General features: G+C 34.5%; 1 protein-coding gene across 10 annotated transcripts in view; it reads left to right on the forward strand.

Moving 5' to 3' along the window:
- LOC100067608 (probable ATP-dependent RNA helicase DDX60) overlaps positions 1-27,605 on the forward strand; it is a 108,310-nt gene that overhangs the window by 77,419 nt on the left and 3,286 nt on the right. The window contains exons 29-36 of one of the 10 annotated variants that reach the window (XM_014737740.3): positions 2,418-2,522; positions 3,159-3,359; positions 4,239-4,343; positions 4,491-4,635; positions 6,393-6,514; positions 14,700-14,847; positions 18,040-18,182; positions 24,108-24,259. In XM_014737740.3, the coding sequence (XP_014593226.3) occupies positions 2,418-2,522; positions 3,159-3,359; positions 4,239-4,343; positions 4,491-4,635; positions 6,393-6,514; positions 14,700-14,847; positions 18,040-18,182; positions 24,108-24,259 (1,121 nt within the window). Of the gene's footprint in view, positions 1-2,417; positions 2,523-3,158; positions 3,360-4,238; positions 4,344-4,490; positions 4,636-6,392; positions 6,515-14,699; positions 14,848-18,039; positions 18,183-24,107; positions 24,260-27,605 lie in introns of those variants that run through there. The other 9 variants (XR_011434673.1, XR_011434675.1, XM_070257202.1 and 6 more) reach the window with 9 other exon arrangements.

Here is a 27,605-nt window from a genome sequence, read left to right on the forward strand (position 1 = left end):
ACGAATGGATAAAGAAGACGTGTTATAAGTATACAATGGAATACTATTCAGCCATAAAAAGATGAAGTTTTTCCATTCTGACAACATGGATGGACTTTGAGGGCATTATCCTAAGTGAAATAAGTCAGATCGATAAAGACAAATACTGTATGATTTCTGTCATATGTGGAAGATAAAAAGAAAACAACAACAGCAACAAACAAAGATATAGACACAAAGTACAGATTGGTGGTTACCAGAGGGGAAAGGAGGAGGGGAGATGGCAAAAGAGGTAAAACTGCACATGTATATGGTGATGTGAATGTGATGTAATCTACACAGAAATAGAAATAGAACGATGTACACCTGAAATTTATATAATATTACAAACCAATAAAAAATACAAAGTGATCACCGTCAAAAGTATAGTTAGCATCCATCACCATACATCATCTTCATCCATTTCCCCCACCCCGAACTTATTTCCGCTCTAGTAACCACCAATCTCTTCTCTGTTTCTATGAGTTTGTTTTGTTTGTTGGTTCGTTTTGTTTTGTTTTTTGGATTGCACATATGAGTGAAAAGGGAGCCCTCATACTCTTCTGGTGGGAACGCAAACTGGTACAGTCACTATGAAAAACAGTATGGAGGTTCCTCAAAAATTTAAGAATAGAGGGACCTGCCCGGTGGCACAGTGGTTGTGTTTGTGTGCCCTGCTTCCTCGGCCTGGGGTTTGCTGCTTCGGATCCTGGGTGTGTACCTATGCACTCCTTATCAAGCCATGCTGTGGCAGGCATCCCACATATGAAATAGAGGAAGATGGGCACAGATGTTAGCTCAGGACAAATCTTCCTCAGCAAAAAGAGGAGGATTGGTGGTGTATGTTAGCATCTGAGCAAAGGTTAGCTCAGAGCTAAACTTTCTCAAAAAAAAAAATTAAGACTAGAAATACCACATCATCCAGCTGTTCTATTTCTGGGTGTTTATCCAAAGATCACTTTGCATTGTATACAGGTGTCAAATTATAAAATTGTACACCTGAAACTTATATAATGTTATATGTTAATTTCACCTCAATAAAAAGGTAATAAAGCAGACAGAAAGATTTAAAATGCTGTGAGGAATAGACAACAAAATATAAACTGGTAGCTAGATCATCAAATATAACAATTACATTAAATATGTTGGAGGTATATGAAATTAGCTCTAAGAGGAAATTTTTTTTACTTGTTTAACAAAGTATCCACCTAGGTGTTGATTATAAGGGGATATATTTAAAACTTAAGAAGAGGAAAGAGATTGAAAGGAAGAAAAATAAAATGCAGATAATAACCAAAAGAAAGCTGGTATAGCTATGTTTATATCAAACACAATGTATTTTAAGATAAAATCATTACTAGAGGTACAGATGGTTCCATTATTAGGAAGGTATACTAATGTAACGTTTTACATAATATCACAAGTTCAAAATAGTTAAAGAAGAAATTATAGTGGAAATAAGAAAATATAGAGTTGATAGATAAATAAAACACTATATTGCCAAACTGATGTGGTGTAGCTAAAGTAATACTTAGAGAAAAATATATAACCATAACTGTGTCTATTTTGAAGACAAGAAAGGCTAAAAGAGAAGCAAGAAATGATATGAGCAACCTCAAGCAGGTTTGGCATAAGATAAAGATAAGACAGATTCCAGTTGATAGCTTCAATTTTTTCTAAAAAATGTGAGTCAAAATAGCGTTGTAAAATTGAGGTAGGAAAGCAAAAATCCCAGGAAATATACTTTATTCATATGTCTTTTCTCTACTGAGAACACTATTTTCTGCTCAATGACACCATCATCTCTCATCTGTCTAGAAATAAGTCAAACGCCTCCTATCGCATCATTCAGCTTCCATTCATCACCCCCTAAAATTAGTTCACAGACCAGCCAAAGCTCTCTTATAAATATGAATTATATCGCGCTACTCCTCTTTCTCTTAAAATCTAAGCTCCTTAGAGTGGTTTTTTAATTCCTGATGTGACCTGGTTCCTGCTCTCTCTTTGAGTTTATCCCCCACTATCTTCTCTACTTAGAAATCTTATAATGCAAAAGTGATACTCCTTTTATAACCTATTGCTTTTATTTACGCAAAAAAAAGAATGCTTACTGAATGGCTTTCATTTCACATCATTTTGTAGTCTGAAAATGCTAGATAATTGAAATATTAAGGAAAACCATTAAGGAGAATAAGAATCTCTATGATCTCTATGATACAGTTACATAATCCGAAAGAAAATGTAGAGTTTGTATTTTTTGTGACATTGGCTTCCAATTGGACTTTTACTCAATAAACATAATTTCTGGGGGTCTTATCTAGTCAATATTTAGTGCCTATACATACATCTCTGTATTCTACGTTAAATTTGTTTTTCTTTTATCTACCCTGCACCCATAGGTGGTAACAGCTACCTCAACTCTTGCTTTAGGAATTAATATGCCATGCAAATCTGTTGTTTTTACGGAAGATTGTGTGTTTTTGGATGCCTTGAACTTTCGGCAGGTATTTATAAGACATCCCTTTTGTTACGTTTGTGTACGTAGAGATCTAGAACATCTATTCAGTAAGCCAAGATAAACCATGTTTATCCTGAAACGTTTGGGGACCATAAAAATATTTAAAAATAGGTTTTAGATATATGACATTTTATGAAGATGATTATATTTAAGTACATTTTGAATAATCATTGACTGGCTAGATAGATTAATTTTCTTGAGAATTTCCCTGCTTTGGTAAATATTACTGAACTTAAAAAAAAAGTCTGAAGAAGAGGTAAGCACATCTTCTGAGCGCCCAGTTGGTGCCATGCACCAACAACTATAAATTGAGTGTCTACAAACGTTCTCCATTCAGACTAGTTTCTGGAAATGCATTGGTAAAGAAGACAGTAAATCCTCCTGCTTTAAAAGTCATCATCTTTAAACATAAGCATTACTCAAAAAGCAAACGTATTTTAATAATATATTTGTAAAATAAAATAATATTTTAAACTTTGCTAAAATTAACATTCCAAGCAACAAAGAACTCTTTCAAGATTTCGAAAGTTTAATGCTCCAGCTGGTATAGGTTAGTTAGACATTAACCATTTACAAAGACAAGATTTGAAATGATTTAAAAGTTACGTGAACGTCTCTTTAGATGTCGGGTCGTGCAGGAAGACGTGGAGAAGATCTCATAGGAAATGTGTTCTTCTATGATATTCCGTTACCCAAGATACAAAGGCTCTTAAAGTCGAATGTGCCCAAACTGAAGGGTCAGTTTCCTCTAAGCATATCCTTGGTTCTCAGACTTATGCTGTTAGTTGCCAAAGCAAATGACAAAGAGGATGCCAAAGCCAAGGTACTCTGTTTCATACTATTTAAATTAGCTTAATAAATGTAACAATTTCAGCTCAATTTTATAATAAACTACGTTAGTTATATAAGCTGAAGTGAATAAAAAAACAATGTGTTTTAAATAAACTCACTGTAACATTTGATTCTACTTTACAGTACCCTTAGTCAACGCAAAAATGTGCCTTTAACTTTCATGCTTTCAAACAAGGAAAATTAACCTTATGATATTCCAATTAACATTACCCCTGGGCTCTGTACATATTAGAAAAGAAACCTTTTTTTTCTGTAAATATGTCTGGTCTAAAACATATTAAAAATCAAATTTCAAAGAAATAACATAGTTGAAAATGACAAGATACTGAAATGTTCATAATTCTTTGTTTTACATTTTTATACCTTATGTTTACTTCTCACCTGTCATGTGTAAAGTTGTAATTATTCATCTCTTTCTCTAAATTTCTCTTACCAGTGTCTATTAAACAAATGCATATATAATAAAAACATTATGGATGAAAAGATTATAATAAATAATATAATAGAGCAATATGCAATGCCAAATTTAAAAATGTAAAAATAGAGGCTGGCTCCTTGGCCTAGTGTGGACATGTACCACTCATGAGTGGCCACGTTATGATGGCAGCCTACAGACAAAATAAAGGAAGGTTGGCACAGATGTTAGCTCAGGGTGAATCTTCCTCAGGGGAAAAAAAAGAAAATTAAAAAAATGTAAAAATATATTATACATTACGTATAGTACATAAGTATATATAATACCATGTTCCATAATAGAAATGCCTAATTGTCCTTTGGATATTTCATTTAGAAGACACACTATAAATTCCGCTTAATATCTAACTTGATGTTTTGATGTATGTATGTATAGGCATTATCAGTTCTCCAGCATTCATTGATGTCCTTCAAGCGACCAAAGATTGAGTGCATGTTAAAATTTTACTTCATATATTCTTTGCAATTCTTGGTCACAGAGGTAAGGTTTAAATGTATTTCCACTAAATTAAGATATTAGTACACAGTTTTAATTCTACTGTACTGAAATCTCCTATGTTAATGACTTATTTGTTTGATATTTCTGAGATGTAGAGACTGAGGTTAATGTGTTAAAACTGATTTCTAGGGATACCTGAATGAAAAATGTGTTCCCATTGGATATACTGGACTTGTGTCCCATTTGCACTACCATGAACCTGCAAATTTCGTTTTAGTAAGCTTGCTGGTAAAAGGTTTATTTCACAAGTTGTGTATTCCAATCAGCATAGACGGTAAGCAAGTATTCTTTCCCCACACTTCTACTCATTGAATGGTGTGTGCTAACACACACACACTCACACACACAGAGCCCACACATTTGTATTTACATATACCCACACATTCCCCAGAACTTCACTCACTTTGTATGGTATGTAATTTCTAACTGCTTTTTCTCTTAATGTATTTTGAACATTTTTCTTATTTTTATATTATTAAATATGTTTATAAAAACATCAATATAAATGTGGTGTATTTTTAAATATGTATCCTATAAATGTAAATACTCTCAATGATCATTTCATATAGTTTAGATTTTTAAAAATAAACCCTTAGAATAATAAACATTATTTTTCTGAAATCACAAGATTTTTAATGCATATCAATTGAAATAAATTACACTAATATATGTAAAATCACTAATTTTATCCTTTTTATATCTGGTCATTGACATGAAAACCGGCTTCTTTATGATATCTCACATTTAGGTCCTAATCATTAGCTGTATCATAGTAAGATATGAAGTTACAGTTAGAAGTCAAGTATAGATTATAGAAATATATTGGTATCACAATATTGTCATCTGTAATCACTTCTTTTTTTTAATTATAAAGTATTTTTCCCTTTTTCCTAACTGTAAGATAATGCCATCAGCTAGAGAGAAATATAAAGTGATGTAATCCAAACTCAAATGATGACATCTGAGACCTGGACTATATAATTAATATTCTGCTATTCATTTTATTTTCAGTAAATTATCAACATTTGTTATAATAATATGAAATAATTAAAATATTATATAACATACCTTAGAACTACTAACGGATCAAACCATAAAGCCTTTAATCCCCATTAATCTATATTTTTTCATGAAAGGATCATAGAACGTAATCATCACTGAATTTTACTAATTTCACAAGTATTGTGTGAAGTGTATCACAATGTTAAAGAAATAAAAACACAGAATTTGCCATGATGCTGTCAGTGTAAATACATCAAGTTGACTCTTTTTCCCCACGAAGCTGGACAGCTCCACTCTTCGTGCTCACAGTTCTCCAGCAGTGGGAGGCAGTCATTTTCTCATTCATTACTGACTACTGATTAGGTGGCTATCCGTGTGGGCATGACACTCTGCTAAATACGGTGGCAGATTGTAAATCAGGAATCAGACGTAGGTTTTCCCTCAAGGAGATTTAATCCCTAAAATACTACAGGCAATTGGGCTTATGAAAATATAGGAAATAAAAAGTATTCCAGGGAGAGAAAAATATCAGGAGGAAAAGCACGTCATTGGAGCAGTTGTGAGCTCTTTTTGGACTGTTACATGTGCCAAAGAGAGAGTGGTTTGGGATAATGTATGGTCTCTTATGGCAGACAAAGAATTTGGAAAGCAGCATAAGGCCTTCACTCATCAGTGGGTTTTGAACAGAGTTGAAAAAACTGAGTGGAACAGATTGAACAAAGGGAATGTTTGAAGCCCATGATGGAATCTGGGGCAATTCTGGAACTAAAGGGCAAACGGCTGTTTATTTCTTTTTTAGGTACTTACAGCTAACAGTAGATACAATGATACCAACAATCTATGTCAGTAGGAGTTCTATTAGTCTGCATTGTTACAAAGTAATATTGTACTTTATTATAGGTTCACCAAAAATCTGGATAGTGACTTACCTTGAAATTTTAAGTTTAGGTATTAAGAACTGGCAAAGTGTTTTTATGAAATGACAAATTTTGTTCTACAAAGTTTTGAAAAATTAAACTCTTTAAACAGGCCGAAAGACATTTTCTGAAGATGTGATGGAAACCTTAGTGGTGGTGTTAGCAAATCTTTTTGGAAGACGTTATCTTCCTCCTTGTGTGGAAAACTTTAAAAAGAAATTTTCTCCCTCAATGGTAAGAAAAAATATATTTTGCAATCTTGTAATTTTATGGTAAATCTTTACATTATAACATGCATTGCAATTGTATTTTACCTATAACAAGAGTTTTGCTGTCATTCACTAGTTACTTCTTTGTCATGCCTCAGTCAGTTCTTAGTATGTATGAGTTCTTTTTTTTTAATTAACATTGATTTATAATATTATATAAATTTCAGGTGTACATCATTATATTTCTATTTCTGTGTGGACTATATCATGTTCACCACCCAAAGACTAATTACATCCATCATCGTACACATGTGCCTTTTCACTCCTTTCACTCTCCCCCCACCCCATTCCCCTCTGATAACCACCAACCTAATTGCTGTATCTATGTGTTTATTTGTTGTTGCTGTTGTTGTTTTTATCTTCCACTTATGAGTGAAATAATATGGCATTTGACTTTCTCTGTCTGACTTATTTTGCTGAACATAATACACTTGAGGTCCATCCATGTTGTTGCAAGCGGCAAGATTTCATTTTTTAAGACTGAGTAGTATTCCATTGTGTATATATACTGCATCTTCTTTATCCATTCATCCCTTGATAAATGCTTGGGTTGTTTCCAAGTCTTGGCTATTATGAATAATGCTGCAATGAGCATAGGGTGCAAATATCTTTGCATTCATGTTTTCGTGTTCTTTGGATAAACACGCAGAAGTGGACTATCTGGATCATATGGTATTTGTATTCTTAATTTTTTGAGGAATCTCCATACTGCTTTCTGTAGTGGCTGCACCAGTTTACATTCCCACAAGCAATGCATGAGTGTTCCCTTTTCTCCATATTCTCTACAACACTGGTTGTTTCTTGTTAATTATAGCCATTCTGACAGGCGAGAGGTGATATATCATTGTAGTTTTGACCTGCATTTCCCTAATGATTAATGATGAACATCTTTTCATGTGCCTGTTGGCCATCTGTATATCTTTGGAAAAACGCCTGTTCAGATCCTTTGCCCATTTCTTAATTGCATTATTTTTTGTCATTGAGTTGTATGAGTTCTTTGTATATTTTGGATGTTAGCTCTTTATCAGATACATGATTGGCAAATATATTGTCCCAGTTGTTACATTGTCTTTTCCTTTTGTCGATGGTTTCCTTTGCTATGCAGAAGCATTTTAGTTTGACGTAGTCCCATTTATTTTTTCTTTTGTTTCTTTTGCCTAAGTAGGCATGGTATTCACATAGGTACTGCTAAGACCTATGTCAAAGAGCATATGCCTATGTTTTCTTCTAGAATTTTTATGGTTTCCGGTCTTACATTCAAGTCTTTAATCCATTTGAGTTAAGTTTTGTATATGGTGTAAGATAATGGTCTATTTTCATTCTTTTGCACGTGGCTGTCCAGTTTTCCCAACACTGTTTGTTGAAGAGACTTTCCTTTCTGCATTGTATATTCATGGCTCCTTTGTCAAAATTAGCTGTCCATACATGTGGGAACTTATTTCTGGGCTCTTAATTCTGTTTCATTGATCTGTGTGTCTGTTTTTCTGCCAGCACTATGCGGTTTTGATTACTATAGCTTTGTAGGATGTTTTGAAAATCAGGGAGTACAATACCTCCAGCTTTGTTCTTTTTTCTCAGAATTCCTTTAGCTATTCAGGGTCTCATGTTGTTCCATATAGATTGTAGAATTCTTTGTTCTATTTCTGTGGAAATTGTTGCTGGGACTTTAATAGGGATTGCTTTGAATCTTTAGATTACTTTAGGAAGTATGAACATTTTAACTATGTTTATTCTTCCAATCCACAAGCAGGGAATACCTTTCCATTTCTTTGTGTCTTATTTGTTTTTTTCAACATGTTTTATAGTTTTAAGTGTACGGGTCTTTTACCTCTTTGGTTAACTTTATTCTAAGGTGATTGGGTAAAATTATTCTGCTGTGATTGTAAATGGGATTGTATTCTTAATTCCTCTTTCTGCTATTTCATTGTTAGCATATAAAAACATGACTGATTGTATATGTTGATTTTCTATCTTGCTACTTTACTGCATTCATTTATTGTTCCTAATAGTTTTTTGGTGGGTGCTTTGGATTTTTCTATACATAAAATCATGTAATTTGCAAGTAGTGACAGTTTTACTTCTTCCTTTCTAATTTGGATCCTTCTTTTCTTTTTCTTGCCTGATTGCTCTGGCTAGAACTTCCAATACTATGTTAAATAAAAGCAGCAAAAGTGGGCGTCCTTGTCTTGTTCTTGTTCTTAGAAGGACAGCTTTCAGTTTTCACAATTGAGTATGATGTTAGCTGTGGGTTTGTCATATAAGGCCTTTATTATTTTGAGATACTTTCCATGTATACCTGTTTTATTCAGTCTTTATCATAAATGGATGCTGTATCTTGTCAAATGTTTTCTCTGCATCTATTAAGATGAGCTGTCGGTGTTGCAATCCAATGTACACATCGGGATAGATGCGGAGAGGGCTGATGGCCACTCTGAGTTGATTATAACCAGCATTTCAATATATACATAGCTTACATCTGTTAAACATACACCGGAGTTCTGGACAATGTAATTAGCGAATGCCAAGAATTCTTAGTGATTTCTCAAGGAGCCCTCCCTTGGCCTCTGTTTTGATATTATCATGTTATTGCTGTGCTCATATATTTTATCTCGGAGCATGCAAGACCTCCTAGGCAACAGTCCCTCCTGCTCACGATATCGTGTCTCCATCTGTGCCACTGGGCGACCAGTGCCTGGCTTAGGTTGCCTCCCCTGGGAGGTCTTACCCATCATTGGCTAACTGGCCTTCTCACCTCTGGGTCACAGTTTGTTGGCAAGCCTTTTCCAGTGATTATTAACCCTTCCTGTGTCAGGGGCATGTGATTTGTATTCTTCATTTTGTTAATGTGGTGTATCACATTGATTTATGGATGTTGAACCATCTCTGCATCACTGGAATAAATCTCACTAGATCATGGTGCATGATCTTTTTAACATGTTGTTGTATTCAATTTTGATAGTATTTTCTTGAGGATTTTTGCATTTATGTTCATCGTTGATATTGGTCTATCATTTTCTTTTTTTCTGCTGTCCTTTTCTGGTTTTAGTCTCAGGGTAATTTTGGCCTTGAAGAATGAGTTAGGAAGTGTCCCCATCCTCCTCAATCTTTTGGAAGAGTTTGATAAGGAGAGGTATTAAGTCTTCTTTGAGTGTTTGAAAGAATTCATCGAGGAAGCTTTCTGGTCTTGGACTTGGGTTCTTTGGGAGGTTTTGATTCCTGTGTTGATCTCCTTACTGGTGATTGGTCTATTCCAATTCTCTATTGCTTCTTGATTCAGTTTTGGAAAGTTGTATGATTCTAAGAGTTTATCCATTTACTCTAGATTATTGAATTGGTTGGTGTATAGGTTTTCCTAGAATTCCCTTATAATCCTTGTATTTCTGTGGTGTCTGTTATAATTTCTTCTGTTTCCTTTCTGATTTTATTTATTCGAGACTTCTGTCTTTTTTTTCTGAGTGAATCTAGATAAAGGTTCGCCAATTTTGTTTATCTTTCCAAAGAACTATCTTTTAGTTTCATTGATCTTTTCTATTGTCTTTTAGTCTCTATTTCATTTATTTCCACTCTGATTTTTATTACTTCCTTCCTTCTACTAACTTTGGGCTTTGTTTGCTCTTCTTTTTCTAGTTCCTTTAGGTGTACTGTTAGGTTGTTTAGTTGAGATTTTTATTGTTTTTTGAGGTAGACCTGTATTGCTATAATTTTCCCCCCAATACCACTTTTGTTATATTCCATAAATTTGGGTATGTTGTATTTTAATTTTCATCTGTCTCCAGGTAATTTTTGATTTCTTCTTTGCTTTCTTCATTGACCCAATAGTTGTTCAGTAGCATTTTGTTTAATCTCTACACATTTGGGACTTTTCCAGTTTTCTTCTTGTAGTTGATTTCTAGTTTCATATCATTTTGGTCAGAAAATATGCTTGATATTATTTCAGTCTTCTTAAATCTTTTGAGAGTTGCTTTGTGGCCTAATATGTGATCTGTCCTGTAGAATGTTCCATGTGCATTTGAAAAGAATATGTATTCTGCAGTTTTTGGATGGAGCATTCTGTATACATGTATGAAGTCCATCTCGTCTACTGTGTCATTTAAGGCCAGTGTTTCCTTATTGATCTTCTGTTTAGATGTCCATTGATGTAAGTGGAATGTTAAAGTCCTCTACTCTTATTGTGTTGCTGTCTATTTCTCCTTTTATGTCTGTGGATAATGCCATTATATATTTAGGTGCTCCTATGTTGCGTACATAGATATTTAAAAGTGTTATGTCCTATTGTTGGATTGTTCCCTTTATTATTATGTAGTGCTTGTCTTTGTCTCTTATTATAGGTTTTGTTTTAAGGTCTATTTTGTCTGATATAAGTATTGATATCCCAGCTTTCTTTTCTTTGCCATTTTCATGGAATATCTTTTTCCATCCCTTCACTTTCAGTTTGTGAGTGTCTTTAGGTCTGAAATGTGTCTCTCGTATGCGGCATATATATGGGTCTTGTTTCTTTTATCCATCAGCTACCCTATGCCTTTTGATTGGAGCATTTAGTCCATTTACATTTAAAGTAGCTATTGATAAGAATATGCTTATTGCCATTTTGTTATTTTTTTTCTGGGTGTTTTAGTAGTTCTCCTTTCCTTTCTTCTCTTGCTCTCTTCCTTTGTGGTTTGATGGTTTTCTTTAGTATTATGTTTGGGTTCTTTTCTCTTAATTTTTTTGAGTATTTGTTATAGGTTTCTGGTTTGTTATTACCATGTGTTTCACATATAATAACCTATGTAAACAGCAATCTATATTAAGCTAATGGTCTTTTAAGTTTGACCTCTTACTAAAAGCCCTACACTTTTACTCCCCTCTTCCCACATTTTATGTTTTTGATATCATATTTAACCCTTTTTTTTTGGTGTGTCTATCCCTTAATGTCTTATTATGTAGATAGATATTTTTAGTCCTTTTGTCTTTTGACTTTCATACTAGCTTTATAGGCAATTGATCTACTACCTTTACTGTATATTTGGCTTTACGAGTGACTTTTGTCTTTGAGAATTTTATTATTCCTATTTGTGGTCTTTTATTTTCCACTTAAATAAGTTCCTTTAACATTTCTTATAAGGTCAATTTAGTGGTGATAAACTCCTGTAGCTTTTACTTTTCTGGAAAACTGTTTTATCTCTCCTTCCATTCTGAGTGATAACCTTGTTGGGTAGAGTATTCTTTACTGTAAGTTTTTTCCTTTCAGCAATTTGAATATATCATGCCACTCCCTTCTAGCCTGTAAGATTTCTGCTAAGAAGTCACCTGATAGCCTTGTGGGGTTTCTTTTGTATGTAACTTATTGCCTTTCTCTTGTGGCTTTTAGGATTCTCTCTTTATTTTTAATTCTTGACATATTACTTATAAGGTGTCTTGGTGTGGGTCTCTTTGGGTTCATCTTGTTTGGTGATCTCTATGATTCCTGTACCTGAATGTCTGTTTCCTTCTTCAGATTGGGGAAGTTTTCAGCTAATATTTCTTGAAATAGATTCTCTGCCCCTTTGTCTCTCTCTTCTCCTTCTGGGACACTTATAATATGGTTGTTAGTGTGCTTGATGTTGTCCCAGAGGTCCCTTAGGCTGCCCTCATTCTTGTTTATTTTTTTTTCCTTTTTCCTGTTTTGCTTGAGTGGTTTCCTCTACTCTTTCATCCAGATCACTGATCCATTCTTCTGTGTCATCTACTCTGCTGTTAATTACCTCTAGTGAATTTTCATTTACATTATTATATTCTTTTGTTCTGATTGTTTTTTTTCTATATTTTTGATTCTTTGTTGAAATTCTCACTCTGTTCATCTGTTCTTCCCCTAAGATCAGTGAGCATCCTTATGACTACTAGTTTGCACTCTTAATCAGGTAGATTGTTTTTCTCTTTTGCATTTAGTTCTTCTTCTGAGGATTTGTCCTGTTCCCTTGTTTGGAATATATTTCTTTGTCTCCTCATTTTTCCCACTTCTCTGTGCTTATTTCTAGGTATTAGGTAAATCAGCTACATCTCCTGATCTTGGAAATGTGGCCTTCTGTAAGTGATGTCTTATGGGACTGAGCAATGTGCTTCCCTCTCGTCACCTATTCCAAATATTGCAGGAGTATCCTGTGTAGGCTATGTTTGCCTTTCTGTTGTGGTGGGGATGCTCTTGCTGCAGGTGCATGGGTAGGCTAGGCTGGCACCCCAGGCTGGCCGTTTGTAAGGCTCACTCATGTGCAGCTGCTATGGTCACTTTACTGGGTGGGGCAAGATCTATCACAGCTGGCTGCAAAGTCTAATAGCTCATAGCTGCTGCTGTTTTGCTACTAAGTGAGTCAGTCCCCCAGTGTGGCTGTTTGCTAGGCTCAGGGGCTTAGAATTGATGCAGGTCTCCATTTTGGTCCCCTGTGGTATCCGCTTTCTCAAGAGAGCAGATGGTTGGGGTTGGCCCCAGGGTCAGCAGTACACAATCATTTAAGGCATTGGAATGTGGGGCAGATATCCTGTGTGGCTGTTTAAAATCTTCAGCAGCATGAGTGTGCTGTGGCCAACATGCCCCATGACCTATAGGCCCACGCACCCCATCAGTGCAGAGCTGCCTCACATGCATGCCCCACCAAGGCAGACCCATTTGCCCCACTGCTGCAGAGGCCTCACACACCCCACTTACACAGGCCCACAAGTTCACCATGGGCTTGCTGGTGGGCAGGGCCAGTCCTTCCAGCCTCCTGCTCTGGCTGCACTCAGTTGAATCTGAATTGCTTTCTCCCGTGGGTGGGGCAAACCTCTGCGCTAATAGGCTGGAGGAAGGAATCCAATGGCATCTGCCAGTGTCTATATCAACATGACTGAACTGGGTCACAAAAATGGCTGCTGCCAGTGTCTTAGTCCCTGGGGGGGTGGGCCCAGCCATGTCTTGCTTCTTTGAGATGCACTCAGAGCTTAGTAATTGAGTCTCTTTTACCAATGGACTATGCACTTTTCTTATGTTTTTGTGTTGGTTTCCAGAACGGATGAATCTGTGTGTGGGCCCTTAAGAGCAGGTTTTCTTTGTTTGAAGTTTGATAGTTTTTCTAGGGGTACTCTTCATTGGTTTTCAAAGCCAGCAAAACCAGGTATTATGAGATCTTGTCTCAATTGTGCTGAATCTAAAGGCTGGGATGCCTATTGGGGCATTGATTTCCCACTCATATCCCCTCCACTCCTCCAGGAAAAGCTGCTTGTACCTTTAAGATTGCTCCCTGCTGTGAAGCACTGTGGGTGGAATGTGTTTTTTTCCCTTAGCAGAGGTATATTTCTGTCTCTTCCACCCCTCTCAGTTTTGTCCCTTCTTGTAGGGGTTCTTTTAATCCAGCTTCCGGTTCTCTCTCAGAGGAAATTGTTCCACAGGTAGCTGTAGATTTGTTGTGTAGATCTTACAGGAGATGAGTTCAGAATCTTCCTATGGCACCATCTTCCCAGGATCCCTACAATGACTTCTTAGATGAGGAAATGATTGAAATCTTCTTTAAAATGGAAATTTTTTTCCTGATAAAGTTTTTTAGCAAGCTAGTAACAGGATTTTTTATGACATTGAAGACTATCTCAAACAACATTACATTCAGTAGTGACATAATAGCCACAGTAACATTTATATTTGAAACAAGAAGACGTGACTGTTCAGTTTAACAGCCATTTGAAAATATTGTTCCAGGAATTCTACTCATTGTCAAATGACAAGAAATAAAAATATGACATAACTATTGGAAAGATAAGCATAGTGATCATGAAGTATGATAGAGTAATTTAAAGCCAGATACTTGGACATCTTCCCATCTCTGCCACTTAGCACACAGGTGGCCTTAAGCTAATTTCTTTACCCAGGCCTCTTTCTTATCTGTAAACTAGGAATCATAATAATACCTACTTCAAAGGATTACTGTGATGATTGCATGAACTAATATAGGCAAAGTGCTTAGAACAGGGCTTGGCCATGTTGAGGTGGCGTCCCACATCCCACAACTAGAAGGACCTGCAACTAAGATATACAACTGTATACGGGGGGCGGGGGGTTGGGGAGATAAAGCAGGAAAAAAAATATTTTGAGCTTGTGCCTCACAGACTGGTAATCCTCTGCTCTTGTTTTGAATAATTACATTCATCTATTTCACTGATCTTAGGTAACTCTAGATGATCTTCCCAAGGACTTTGCTGCAGTAGTAGAGGAGCACAATAACAGAATGCAAGGGAATTTTGGTTCCTTCCTCCTAACAATTTCTAAGTTGGCTGACATGAGAAAAGAATATCAACTACCTCTCTCAGAAATTGGTAAGATTGTGAATGTGCATAAAGAAAATGTGAAGTAAAAAGAAAATAAGTGTAAATATTTTGAGATAAAACTAAATTTTGGAAAATAAGGACAAAACTATTCCAAAAAGAATACACAGGAAACTAACATAATCCTTCAGATCTATGCTGCGGAAATTTTATACTGAAAACTTCTTGTATTATTTGGAGTCAGCTAAGCCACCATGAATTTGATTTGACACTAAATACTCAAAATATTTCTATATTTTCTAGTGCCATTATGAACTAACAGACCATTGCATGATCTAAATTTATTTTAAAATATCCCGTGTCCTATTGATGCTATTTATCTTTCAGTAGATATCGGCACTCTCAACTAGTTACATTTTCAAATCTGAATTAACTTATATAAGAAAAGGAATTTTGTTATGTTTCTATGGGTCATCAGTATGTTGTACTTCCTTAAGTACTATAGGAGACAACAAAAAAGTTAAGGCATTGTCAATGTCTTTAGGAAAGGACAGAATAAATGAAAAAGAAAATAACAAAAATATAAGGAAATTCTGTAATCTATGCCAGATAAAGTAAAGGCATTGGAAGTAGAGAGTACACTCAGTTCCCTAAGATGAAAAGATGGAAAGAAGGAGAGAGAGCTAAGAGGAAAATAGGAAGTGGCAGAATTCTGTTTTCCCTCACTTCCAGAAGAACCAAGGAGAAAAAATTGGAGTAGTAAGCACTGCTTTAGATTACTCATATCTCTGGATAGATTATTATATTGAGATGTAGAAGGCTTATGAAGGACAGAGAGAAGATGATCACCTTATTTCATCACAGAATAAGAAATTAGCTAGTCATGAGCAAACGGCATGGAAAAGAACCTAAATGCTCCTGGGTGATTGCCTATATTTAGGAGTTAGAGGAGTGAGTACAATGCTCCTTCTTCTCTATTTTTCTCTGGGATAATTTCTGTGCTAGGCAAAATAATGCCCACCCCAAAGATGTCTCGGTCTTAATCCTAGGAACTTGTAATATGTTATGTTATGTAGCAAAGGGGGAATTAAAATTACAGATTGAATTAAATTTTCTAATCAGCTGACCTTGAGATGAAGAGATTATCCTGGATTATCTGAGTGGACCTAATGTGATCACAAGGGTCCTTACAAGTAAAAGATGGAGGCAGGAGAATCAAAGTTAGTTAGAGAGATGTGCTATGAGAAAGATTTAACAGAGCATTGCTGACTTTGGAGTTGGAAGGAGGCCATGAGCCAAGGAATGCTTGGCAACCTATAGAAGTTGGAAAAGGCAAAGAAATAGATTCTCCCCTATAGCTTCCAGGAGGAAAAATCACAGCTCTGACTATACCTTGGTTTTAGCCCAATGAGACCCATTTCAGACTTCTGACTTCCAACACTGTAAGATAATAAACTTGGGTTGTGTTAAGCCACAAAGTTTGTGGTAATTTTTTACATTAGAATTAGGAAACTAACACAACTTCTAAGAAAAGAGACATGTGAATCAAAAAGAGTGACAAATAATAGGCAATATTTTTTCCTATTTTTTAATAGTTGAGATGAAATTCATAGAACAATTAATCCTTTCAAAGTATATAATTCTGTGGCATTTGCTGTGGTAAAAATGTTGTGCAACCACCACCTCTATATAATTTTAAAAAATAGTGTTAGATAATCATAACTGTTAAAAATTGTAGGATTACTTATTAATAAATCCAAGTCATGCACTTAATTTGGGGAGGCTTAAGGATCAGACATTAAATCCTTGTATTTCTCTTCTAAACTTGGGGTCAATTGGACAATTAACATGGGAGTAATATGGATGGAGCTGAATTAGAGAGCATAGTTTTCATTTTCAGTCAAACGTGTTCCATAGAGCACAGCCCTGAGTTAAACGGCAGTTGCCTGCCCACCAAATGAAACAGCAGTGTCCCTCTCTTGTAAATTCTATCCTCTATGTTACTACACAATAGAGAAAATACTAGAATGCATCCTCTTAGTAGTCAGGTGGATCTGAAACAGAGAGAGAAAGACAGAAAGAAAGGGACAGACAGAAAGACGGACAGAGGCAGACACAGAGAAGTGTGTGGGAAAGCCACAAATAAAGAAAGAAAGAGAAAGAGAGAGAAACAAAGACAGAAATACAGACAATCAGGGAGAGAGAAGCGGAGAGAGATGAGACACAAACAGAGAGAGACAGAGAATTAGAGAAATAGAAAGAGAGGACAAGTACATAGACAAAAATATGGGAGAAAGACAGACATAGAAAGAGATTAACAGAGACAGATACACTAAGAGAATGAGACAGAAAAAAGAGAGACAACAATACAGAAAAAGTAAAGAGGTAAAGAGGAACAAACAAGACAAAGAGAGATAGAGTGAGAGTAACAGAAGAGTGTCAGTGAGCCATTCAAAGAGAAACAATGAGACACACAGAGACAAGAGTGTTATTGTCAGAGAAAGAAGTCAGAGAAGAAGGAAGGAAGGACTGGAGGGAGGCTGGGAGGGGAGGGGAGAGAGAGACAGAGAAAGAGAGAGAGAGAACAATTTGAGCCGGACATGACAACAGCTCCTAAATTCACCACACAGGCCTGGGGTGATGAGTGAGCTTGACAAGAGCTAGAAATTTTCCTCTATTACTTTTCTCTCTTGGCAACTGTAGTAGGAATTTCTTCCCTTCTCTTGGAATATGAATAGTAGAGTTAGCATAAGAATGTGGGCAATGGTGCCAATTCTAACTCCGGTATGAGAAATTTTGCAGTTTTTCTAGCTCTATAGCATCTTTAGAGGAATTTAATAATGAAACATTTTAAAAGACAGGTGGATGGTGTTGGGTTTTGACCTGGGATCCTCAGATCCACTAGTGTCCAATGAAGCATGTTTCCTACTTTGTAAATAGTTTCTATCTAATTTCTAAGGGGATAGATTGAGTTTTCCATCTGGACCAAGTGCCGAGTACAAATAATAGCACCAGTGGCAGATGCCAGCATGAATTCAGTGTAGGAAGAAAACCTCCCCAGTCAGGATCCAGCAATACAACTCTTAAATTTTCATTTTAAATATTTTTCTTTAAAAAAATCAATAATTTTCCTAGGAACAATGGTATAAACCAGTATGGTTTGTTTTAAATAATTCGTATTTTAACTGGGAGAACAGTTTTCAATTCATTTTCTGTTTGATTTTCCAATTCATTTCTTATTAGACTTTTCAGGTAAAGAATGTGAAGACTCTGAACTGGTCTCTCATTTGATGCCTGGGGCTGAAAGCAGAACTGCTGTCTCCCCATTTGCTTGCCTGTCCAACATAACGGATCAAGATTTATTTGACATTAATGTGGTAAATGATGTATGTGAATTTTTGTGCGAAACTTTCTTTTATTCTGTTTATTCATTTAAAACAAATAATTTTTACAGGATTATTACACTAACAAAGTGTCCAGTAAAACAAAGTCATCTTACTCTTATTCCAGAACAAGAGTGCTTTTCACTGAAGTGGGAAATTTTTTTTTTTTTTTACTATTTGAGTAGTTTTAAAATAGAAAACTTGAGTTATGTGAGGAAAAGAACATTACTTTCTACTTAATTATCATGTATGAATTGCATCGTACTATGTGAATCACTATACCACAAGCTCTTGCCACTCCAGGTGTGAACCAAACAGCAGCAACATCAGTATCACTTGCTAGAAATGATGAATCTTGGGAATCATCTCAGAGCTATTAAAGTTCAAAATTCACATTAACATTTGAGAAGCCCTGCTATAAACCATTTGAGGGCAGTTTGTGTTTAATTGTCTTCATTTTTGTGATCCCTGCACCTAAAAGTGGTATGTGATACAGAGTAGAAACTCAATAAACATATATAAAACACTCTAATTTTTTTCTTATAATTACATTTTTTATTGAGGTAACATTCACTTATAACATTTTATAAATTTCAGGCACATCATTACATTTTGACTTTTGTATAGACTACATTGTGTTCATCACTAAAAGTCTAATTGCCATCCATCACTGTATAGATATGCCTCTTTACCCTTTTGGCCCTCTTTGCACCTCCCTTCCCCTGTAGTAGCCACAAATCTGTTCTCTGTTTCGATGCATTTGTTTGCTGTTTTTTAATCTTCCACATATGGCTGAAATCATATGGTATCTGTTTTCCTCTTTCTGACTTATTTTGCTTAACAGAAAGTTAAACAAAATGTGGAGACAGGGGAAAATGGTCCAAATGAAAGAAAAAGATATATGCTCTCCCCAAAAACACTAATGAAATGGAGATAAGTAACTTACCTGATAAAGAGTTCAAAGTAATGGCTATAAAGGTGCTGACTGAACTCAGGAGAAGACTGGAGGAACACAATGAGAAGAACTTCAACAGAGTTAGAAAATATAAGAAAGATCCAATCAGAGCTAAAAAATACAATAACTGAAATGAAAAATACATGAGGGAATCAACAGTGGATTAGATGATGCAGAAGGTGGATCAGTGATCTGAAGACAAAATAGGATAAATTATCCAATCAGAAGAGCAAACAGAAAAAAATTTTTAAAAATGAGGATAGTTTAAGGGACCTCTGGGACAACATCAAGCATACTAACATTTGCATTATAGGGGAAGAGAGAGAGAAAGGGGCAGAAAACATATTTGTGAAGAAATAATGACTGAATACTTTGCTAATCTGGGGAAGGAAACAGACATCTAGGTCCAGGAAGCAGAGAGAGTCTCAAACAAGATGAGGGTAAAGATCCACATCAAGACACATTATAATTAAAATAGAACAAGTTAAAGACAAAGAGAATCTTAAAGTCAGCAAGAGAAAAACAATAAGTCACATACAAAGAAACTCCCATAAGACTATCCACTATTTTTCAGGAGAAACTTGGCAGGCCACAAGGGAATGACATGATATTTTTAAAGTACTAAAAGCAAAAACCTTACAAACAGGAATACTCAAGCTGACAAAGCTATCATTCAGAATGGAATGAGAGATAAAGAGTTTCCCAGACAAGCAAAAACTAAAGGAGTTCATCACCACTAAACTGGCCTTACAAGAAATGTTATAGGGTTTCTTTAAGTGGAAAAGAAAAGAACTAGAAATAGGAAAATATATGAAAGAAAAAATATCATGATAAATGAAAGTATTTAGTAAAGGCAATGAATCAGTCATTTAAAAAGCTAGTATGAAGGTTAAAAGACAAAAGTAGTAAAATGAATTATAACTACAATAAGTAGATAAAAGATACACAAAATAAAATTGTAAAATATGACATCAGAAACACAAAACACAGAGGGGGGTATACTAAAAATGTAGTGCTTTTAGAATATGTTCAAGCTTAAGCAACCAGCACCTTAAAAATAGAATGTTATATATATAGGTTGATATATATCAACCTCACAGTAACCACAAACCAAAAACCTACAATACCTACATAAAAAAATAAAGAAAAAGGAATCCAAACATAATACTAAAGAAAATAAGCAAACTGCAAGGGAAGAGAGCAAGAGAAGAAAGGAACAAAGAACTACAACCAAACAACCAGAAAACAACTAACAAAATGTCAATAAGTATATACCTATCAATGATTACTTTAAATGAAAACGGATTGAATGCTTCAGTCAAAAGGCATAGGGTGGCTGAATGGATAAAAAGACAAGACTCATCTATGTGCTGCCTAGAAGAGACTCATTTCAGATTGAAAATCACACACAGACTGAAAATGAAGGCATAGAAAAAGATATTCCATGCAAATGGAAACAAAAAGAAAGCTAGGGAAGCAATACTCATAACAGACAAAATAGACTTTGAAACACTGTAACAAAAGACAAAGGGGGCATTACATGATGATAAAGGGGTCAATACAAGAAGAGGATATAATATTTGCAAATATTTATGTACCTATAATAGGAGCACCTAAATATATAAAGCAAATATTTACAGACATAAAGGAATAAATTGACAATAATACAACAATAGTGGAGAACTTTAATATCTCACTTACATCAATGAATAGATCATGCAGACAGAAAATCAATAAGAAAACATTGGCCTTAAATGACACATTAGACCACATAGATTTAATAGATATAAACAAAACATTCCATCCAAAAACTGCAGAACACATATTCTTTTCAAGTGCACATGGAACATTCTCCAGGACAGATCACATATTAGGCCACAAAACAAATATCAGTAAATTTAAGAAGACTGAAATCATATCAAGCATCTTTTTGGAACACAATGGTATGAAACTATACATCAATTATAAGAAGAGAACTTGAAAAAACACAAATGCATGGAGACTAAACAATGTGCTAAACAACCAGTGGATTAACGAAGAAATCAAAGAGGAAATAAAAAATACCTTGAGACGAATAAAAATGGAAACACAATTTTCCAAAATCTATGGGAAACAGCAAAAGCAATTCTAAGAGGGAAGGTCATAGAGATACAGGCCTACCTCAAGAAACAAGAAAAATCTCAAATAATCCAACTTTACACCTAAAAGAACTAGAAAAAGAAGAAGAAAGAAAGCCCAAAGTTAGTAGAAGGAATAAAATGAAAGAGAAACATACCTCAACATAAGAAAGGCCATATATGACAAACCCACAGCTAATAATATATTCAACAATGAAAACCTGAAAGCTTTTCATCTAACATCAGGAACAAAATAGAAATGCCCACTTTCACCACTTTTATTCAACACAGTGTTGGAAGTCCTAGCCACAGCAATTAGGTGAGAAAAAAATTAAAAAGCATTCAAATTGGAAAGAAAGAAGTAAAACTGTCACTATTTGCAGATGACATGATACTATGTAGAGAAAACCCTAAAGAGTCCACCAAAATCTGTTAGAACTAATGAGTTCAGTAAAGTTGCAGGATACAAAAGTAATATACAGAAATTGGTTATGTTTCTGTACAGTAATACTGAAATAAAGTGTTCATGAATTGGAAGAATTAACATTTTAAAAATGTCCATATTACCAAAAGCAGTTTACAGATTCAGTGCTATCCCCATCAAAATACCAATGGCATTTTTAATAGAACTAGAACAAAGAATCCTAAAATTTGTATGGAACCACAGACTCCTAATAGTGAAAGAAATCTTGAGAAAGAAGAACAAAGCTGGAGGTATCACGCATCCTGATTTCAAACTGAACTATAAAACTATAGCAATCAAAATAATATGGTACTACTGCAAAAACAGACAGATAGATCAATGGAATAGAATAGATAGCCAAGAAATAAACCCACTCATATATGGTCAATTAACCTATGACAAAGGAGGCAAAAATATAAAATGGGGAAAAGACAGCCTCTTCAATAAAAGCTGTTGGAAAAACTGGACAGCTACATGTAAAAGAATGAAACTGGACCACTATCTTACACTGTATACAAAAACAAATTCAAAATGGACTAAAGACTTGAAAGTAAGACCTGAAACCACAAAACTCCTAGGATAAAACATAGGCAATCTGCTCTTTGGCCTTGGTCTATCCAATATTTTTTTGAGCCAGTCTTCTTAGGCAAGGGTAACAAAAGCAAAAATAAACAAATGAAAATACGTCAGACTAAAAAACTGTTGCACAGTGAAAGAAATTATCAGCAAAATGAAAAGGCAACCTATCGAATGGTAGAAAATATTTTTAAATCATACATCCAATAAGGGATTAATATAGAAAATGCATAAAAACTTAAACAATTTAATACCAAATAAACCAACAACCCAATTAAATATTGGGCAGAGGACTTGAATAGACATTTTTCCAGAGAAGACATAGTGATGGCCAACAGGTACATGAAAAGACATTCAACATCACTAATCATCAGAGAAACACAAATTAAAACCACAATGAGGTATTCTCTCACACATGTCAGAATGGCTACTATCAAAAAGAAAAAATAACTGTTGGTGAGGATGTGAAGAACAGGAATCCCTTGGATACTGTTGGTGAGAATGTAAATTTGTGCAGTCACTATGGAAAGCCGTATGGAGGTTCTTCAAAACAAAAAAATAGAACTGCTATATAACCCAGCAATTTTACTTTTGGATATTTACTCAAAAAACCCCAAAACACTAATTCAAAAACATATGTTCATTGCAGCATTATTTACAATAGCCAAGATATGGGAGCAACCTAGGTGTTCATCAATAGATGAATGGATAAAGAAGATGTGGTACCTATATACAATGGACTATTACTTAGCATAAAATGAATGAAATCTGGGGCAGTTAAGTTCACACTTTCCACTTTGGCAGCCTGGGGTTTGCCGGTTTGGATCCTGGGTGTGGACCTATGCACCACTTGTCAAGCCATGCTGTGGCAGGCATCCCACATATAATGTAGAGGAAGATGGGCATGGATGTTAGCTCAAGGCCAGTCTTCCTCAGCAAAAACAGGAGGATTGGAGGCAAATGTTATCTCAGGACTAATCTTCCTCACAAAAATGAGAATGAAATCTGACCATATGAGAGAATGAATGAACCTAGAGGGGATAATGCTAAGTAAAATAAGTCAGACAGAGAAAGACAGTATGATTTCACTCATATGTGGAATCTATAAGACAAAACTATTGGAAACAAAACAAAACAGAAACAGACCCATAGATACAAGAAACAAACTGGTGGTTACCAGAGGGGGGAAGGATTTGGGGGTAGGCAAAATAGGTGAAGGGGATAAAGCAGTACAAAATTTCAGTTATAGAATAATGTCTTGGGGATATAAGGTACAGCATAAGAAATATAGTCAATATTGTAATACCTTTGTATAGTGACAGATGATAACTAGACTTACTGAGGTGATCATTTTGTAATGTATATAAATACCAAAACAGTATGATGTACCCCTGAGACTAATAGATATAGTATGTCAATTATATTTCAATAAAAAGAATTGACAAGAAAAAAATTTTATATTACACATGATATCACTGTTTTATTAGGAAGGAGGGTAGAAGTGATCTGGATACTTAGAAACATTTTTAGTTGAGATAAGTAACCAATAATTAAAATTTTTTGTACATGTTCAAGTTAAAAAATATAGTTTTAATGTTCTGAGTGTTGATGTTTTTATTGATTTTATTTGGTCATTTCTATTAAAACTTGGAGAACCTTAACACAAGATGTTTGACAATATTTCATTAAAATATATTGGGTTATTGTTTTAGTTAGCTAGATAAAATGAACAACAATAATCAAATTTTATAATAGGTTAAGGTAAGGTAAGTCTCAAAAGAAAAAGGCTAACGATCTAAATTTCTCCATATCTTTAGGCTATGTTACAAACAATTAACTTGAATGTAAAAAATATTCCTTTGCTTTGCTTGAATAAATATGATAAGACTGGAAGGAAGTGTCCATTGAATGCTTATGCATTGAACTTCTACAAACATGGCTCCCTGTTAGCGCTGACTTTGGGTAATTGGTATGATCTTTTCTATTTTAACATTCTTTTAGACATATGTGTGTTTGTGTAATTAATGTCTATTGTGCTGTGGGATTATGACTTATGAAAACAATTTTAAGATGCAGTAATTTAAGAAGAGTTATTAAGATGCAATATATTTGGAACTTTATTTTTTTTTCTGAGAGAGATTTGCCCTGAGCTAACATCTGTCACCAATCTGCCTCTTTTTAGCTTGAGGAAGATTTGTCCTGAGCTAACCTCTGTGCCAACCTTCTTCTATTTTGTATGTGGGTCATTGCCACAGAATGGCTGCTGATGAGTGCTGTAGGTCCGCACCTGGGAACCAAAACTGGGCCGCCCAAGTGGAGAGCACCAAACTTAAACACTAGGCTATGGGGCTGGTCCCCTATTTGGAACTATTTTTAAATGATATTTATTATCATTATTGTTGAGGTGAAGCTCATATAACATAAAATTAACCATTTTGAAATGAATGATTTAGCGACTTTTGATAACAATCATAATGTTGTGCAAAAATGACCCCTATCTAGTTACTAAACATATTCATTAATCAAGGGGAAAGTCTGTACCCAGTAAACAGTAATCCCCATTCCTCCACTTCCCCATCCTCTGCCAACTGCCATTCTTCTCTCTGTCTCATTGGATCTACCTAGTTTGGATATTTAATATAATTGGAATCACACAGTTATGTGACTTTTTGTGTTTGACTTCTTTCACTATAATATTTCAAGTTTACCCATGTTGTAGCATTATCAGCATTTCACTCCTTTTTATAAATGAATAATATCCCACTGTTTGTATATATACAATTTGTTTATACAGTTGATGAACATTTGAGTTGTTTCAACTTTTGGTTATTGTGAATATGCATATATTTGTTTGAGTACCTGTTTTCAATCTATTCAGGTATATACTGAGGAGTAGAATTGCTGGGTCATACAGTAACTCTATGTTTAACTTATTGAGAAACTTCTGAAATACTTTCCACAAAATTGAATCATTTTACATTACCACCAGAAATATACAAGCTTTCCAATTTCTCTATAACCTTATATTTGTTATTTTTTAAAATTATTACAGCCATCCTAATAGATGTGACATGATACATATCTCATTGTGGTTTTGATTTGTATTTCCCTAAACACTAATGATATTAAGCTTTTTTGAATAAGTGTCTGTGCAAGTCCTTTGCTCATTTTTAAATTGTATTGTTTTTCTTTTTGTTCTTGAGTGGTAGAAGTTCTTTATATATTTTGGATACTAGACCTTTATCAGATATATGATTTGCAAATATTTTCTCCTATGTTATCTTTTCATTTTCTTGATAATGTTCTTTGCTACACAAATGCTTTTAACTTTGATGAAGAAAATCTATCTGTTTTTTCTTTTCTCATTCATTCTTTTGGTATCATATCTAAGAATCTATTCATAAATCCAAGATCATGAAGATAATATCCCTATGTTTTCTTCCAAGAGTGTTATAGTTTTAGCTATTATATTTGGGTCATTCATCCATTTTGAATAAATTTTGGTATATGGTGTGAGATAAAGGTCTAATTTCATTCATTTGCATGTGAATATACAGTTGTCCCAGCACTATTCTTTGAATTCTTTTCTCATTGAATGGTCTTGGCATCTCATAAAAAATCAATTGGTCATAGATGTATGGGTTTATTTCTGAATTCTCAGTTCTATTTCATTGGTCTATAGATCTGTCCTTATGTCAGCATCACCCTGTTTTGATTACTATAGCTTTTAAAACAGGGAAATGTGAGACTTCCAACTTTGTTCTCTGTATTCAATACTGTTTTCGCTATTCAAGGTCCTCTGCAATTCCATATGAATTTGAAGATTGTCTTTTCCACTTCTGCAAAAAAGGCTGTGGGAATTTTAATGGGGATTGCAATGAATCTATAGATCACTTTGGGTAGTATTGTCATCTTAACAATATTAAGTCTTCCTATCTATAAACATGGAGTGTCTCTCCATTTTTTAGTTCTTCCTTAATTTCTTTCAGCAAGATTTTAGTTTTCAGTTTACAAGTCTTTAAGCTTCTTGGTTGAGTTTATTCCTAGGTATTTTATTCTTTGGATGATGTCATAATTGGATTTTCTCCCTTAATATCCTTTTCAGAAAGTACCTTGCTTGTGTATGGAAACATAACTGATTTTTGAGTGTTGATCCTGTACTCTACAACTTTGGAAAATTTCTTTACTAGCTTTAATAGTTATTTTGTGGATTCCTCAGGGTATTCTATATATGAGATTATGTCATCTGTGAGTAGAGAGAGTTTTACTTTTTCCTTTAAAATTTGAATGCTTTCCCCCCCTTTTTCTTGCCTAATTGCTTTGACTAGTACTTCCAATAAAATGCTGAATGGCGATGGTGAAAGCAAACATCCTTGTTTTGTTCCTGATATTAGGAAAAAAAAATTCAGTCTTTTATCATGAGGTTAGCTGTGAGTTTTTTGTAAGTGTCCTTTACCATGTTGAGGAAGTTCTCTTGTATTGTTAGTTTGTTGAATGTTTTTATCAGGAAAGGATTTTTTTTTTCCAAATGTTTATTCTACATTAACTGAGGTAATGTTATGGCTTTTTTCCTTCATTCTATTAATATGGTGTATTATACTGATTGATTTTCTTATGTTGAATCACCCATACATTTCTGGGATAAATTCCATTGTCATATTGTCTAATCTTTTAAATAAGCTGTTAGACTCAGTTTACTAGTATATTGTTGAGAAATTTTGCATCTTTATTCATTAACCTATGGTTTTCTTTTATTGTGATGTCTTAATTTGGTTTTGGTATCAGGGTAATACAGGTCTCATAGAATGAGTTAGGAAGTATTTCTACCTCTACTATATTTGTAGGAATTTGAAAAAGATTTGTGTTAATTCTTCCTTAAATGTTTGGTGGAATTCACCAGTGAATCCAGCTAGTCTGGACTTTACTTTGTTGGGAAGTTTTTGATAACAGTTTTGATTCAGTTTGTTTACTTGTTCTATGTTTTATTAAATTTTCTATTTCTTTTGAGTCAGTTTTGGTAATCTGTGTAGTTATAGAAATCTTTCCATTTAATGTAGATTATCTAAATTTGGTGTAGAGTTAGTTGTTTATAGTACTCTTGTATAAATCTTTTTATCTGTAGATCAGTATAATGTAGTCATGTTCATTTCTGATTTTATTTATTTGCATTTTCTTTCTTTTTCTTTCTTTGTCAGTCTAGCTAAAAGTTTGTCAATTTTATTGATCTTTTCTGAGATCCAACTTTCATTTCATTGGCTCTGTTGTATTTCTATTCTTTGTTTTATTAATCACCACATTATTCTTTTTTATTTCCT

Source organism: Equus caballus, chromosome 2, assembly GCF_041296265.1.
Source record: "Equus caballus isolate H_3958 breed thoroughbred chromosome 2, TB-T2T, whole genome shotgun sequence".
Taxonomy (NCBI): Eukaryota; Metazoa; Chordata; class Mammalia; order Perissodactyla; family Equidae; genus Equus; species Equus caballus.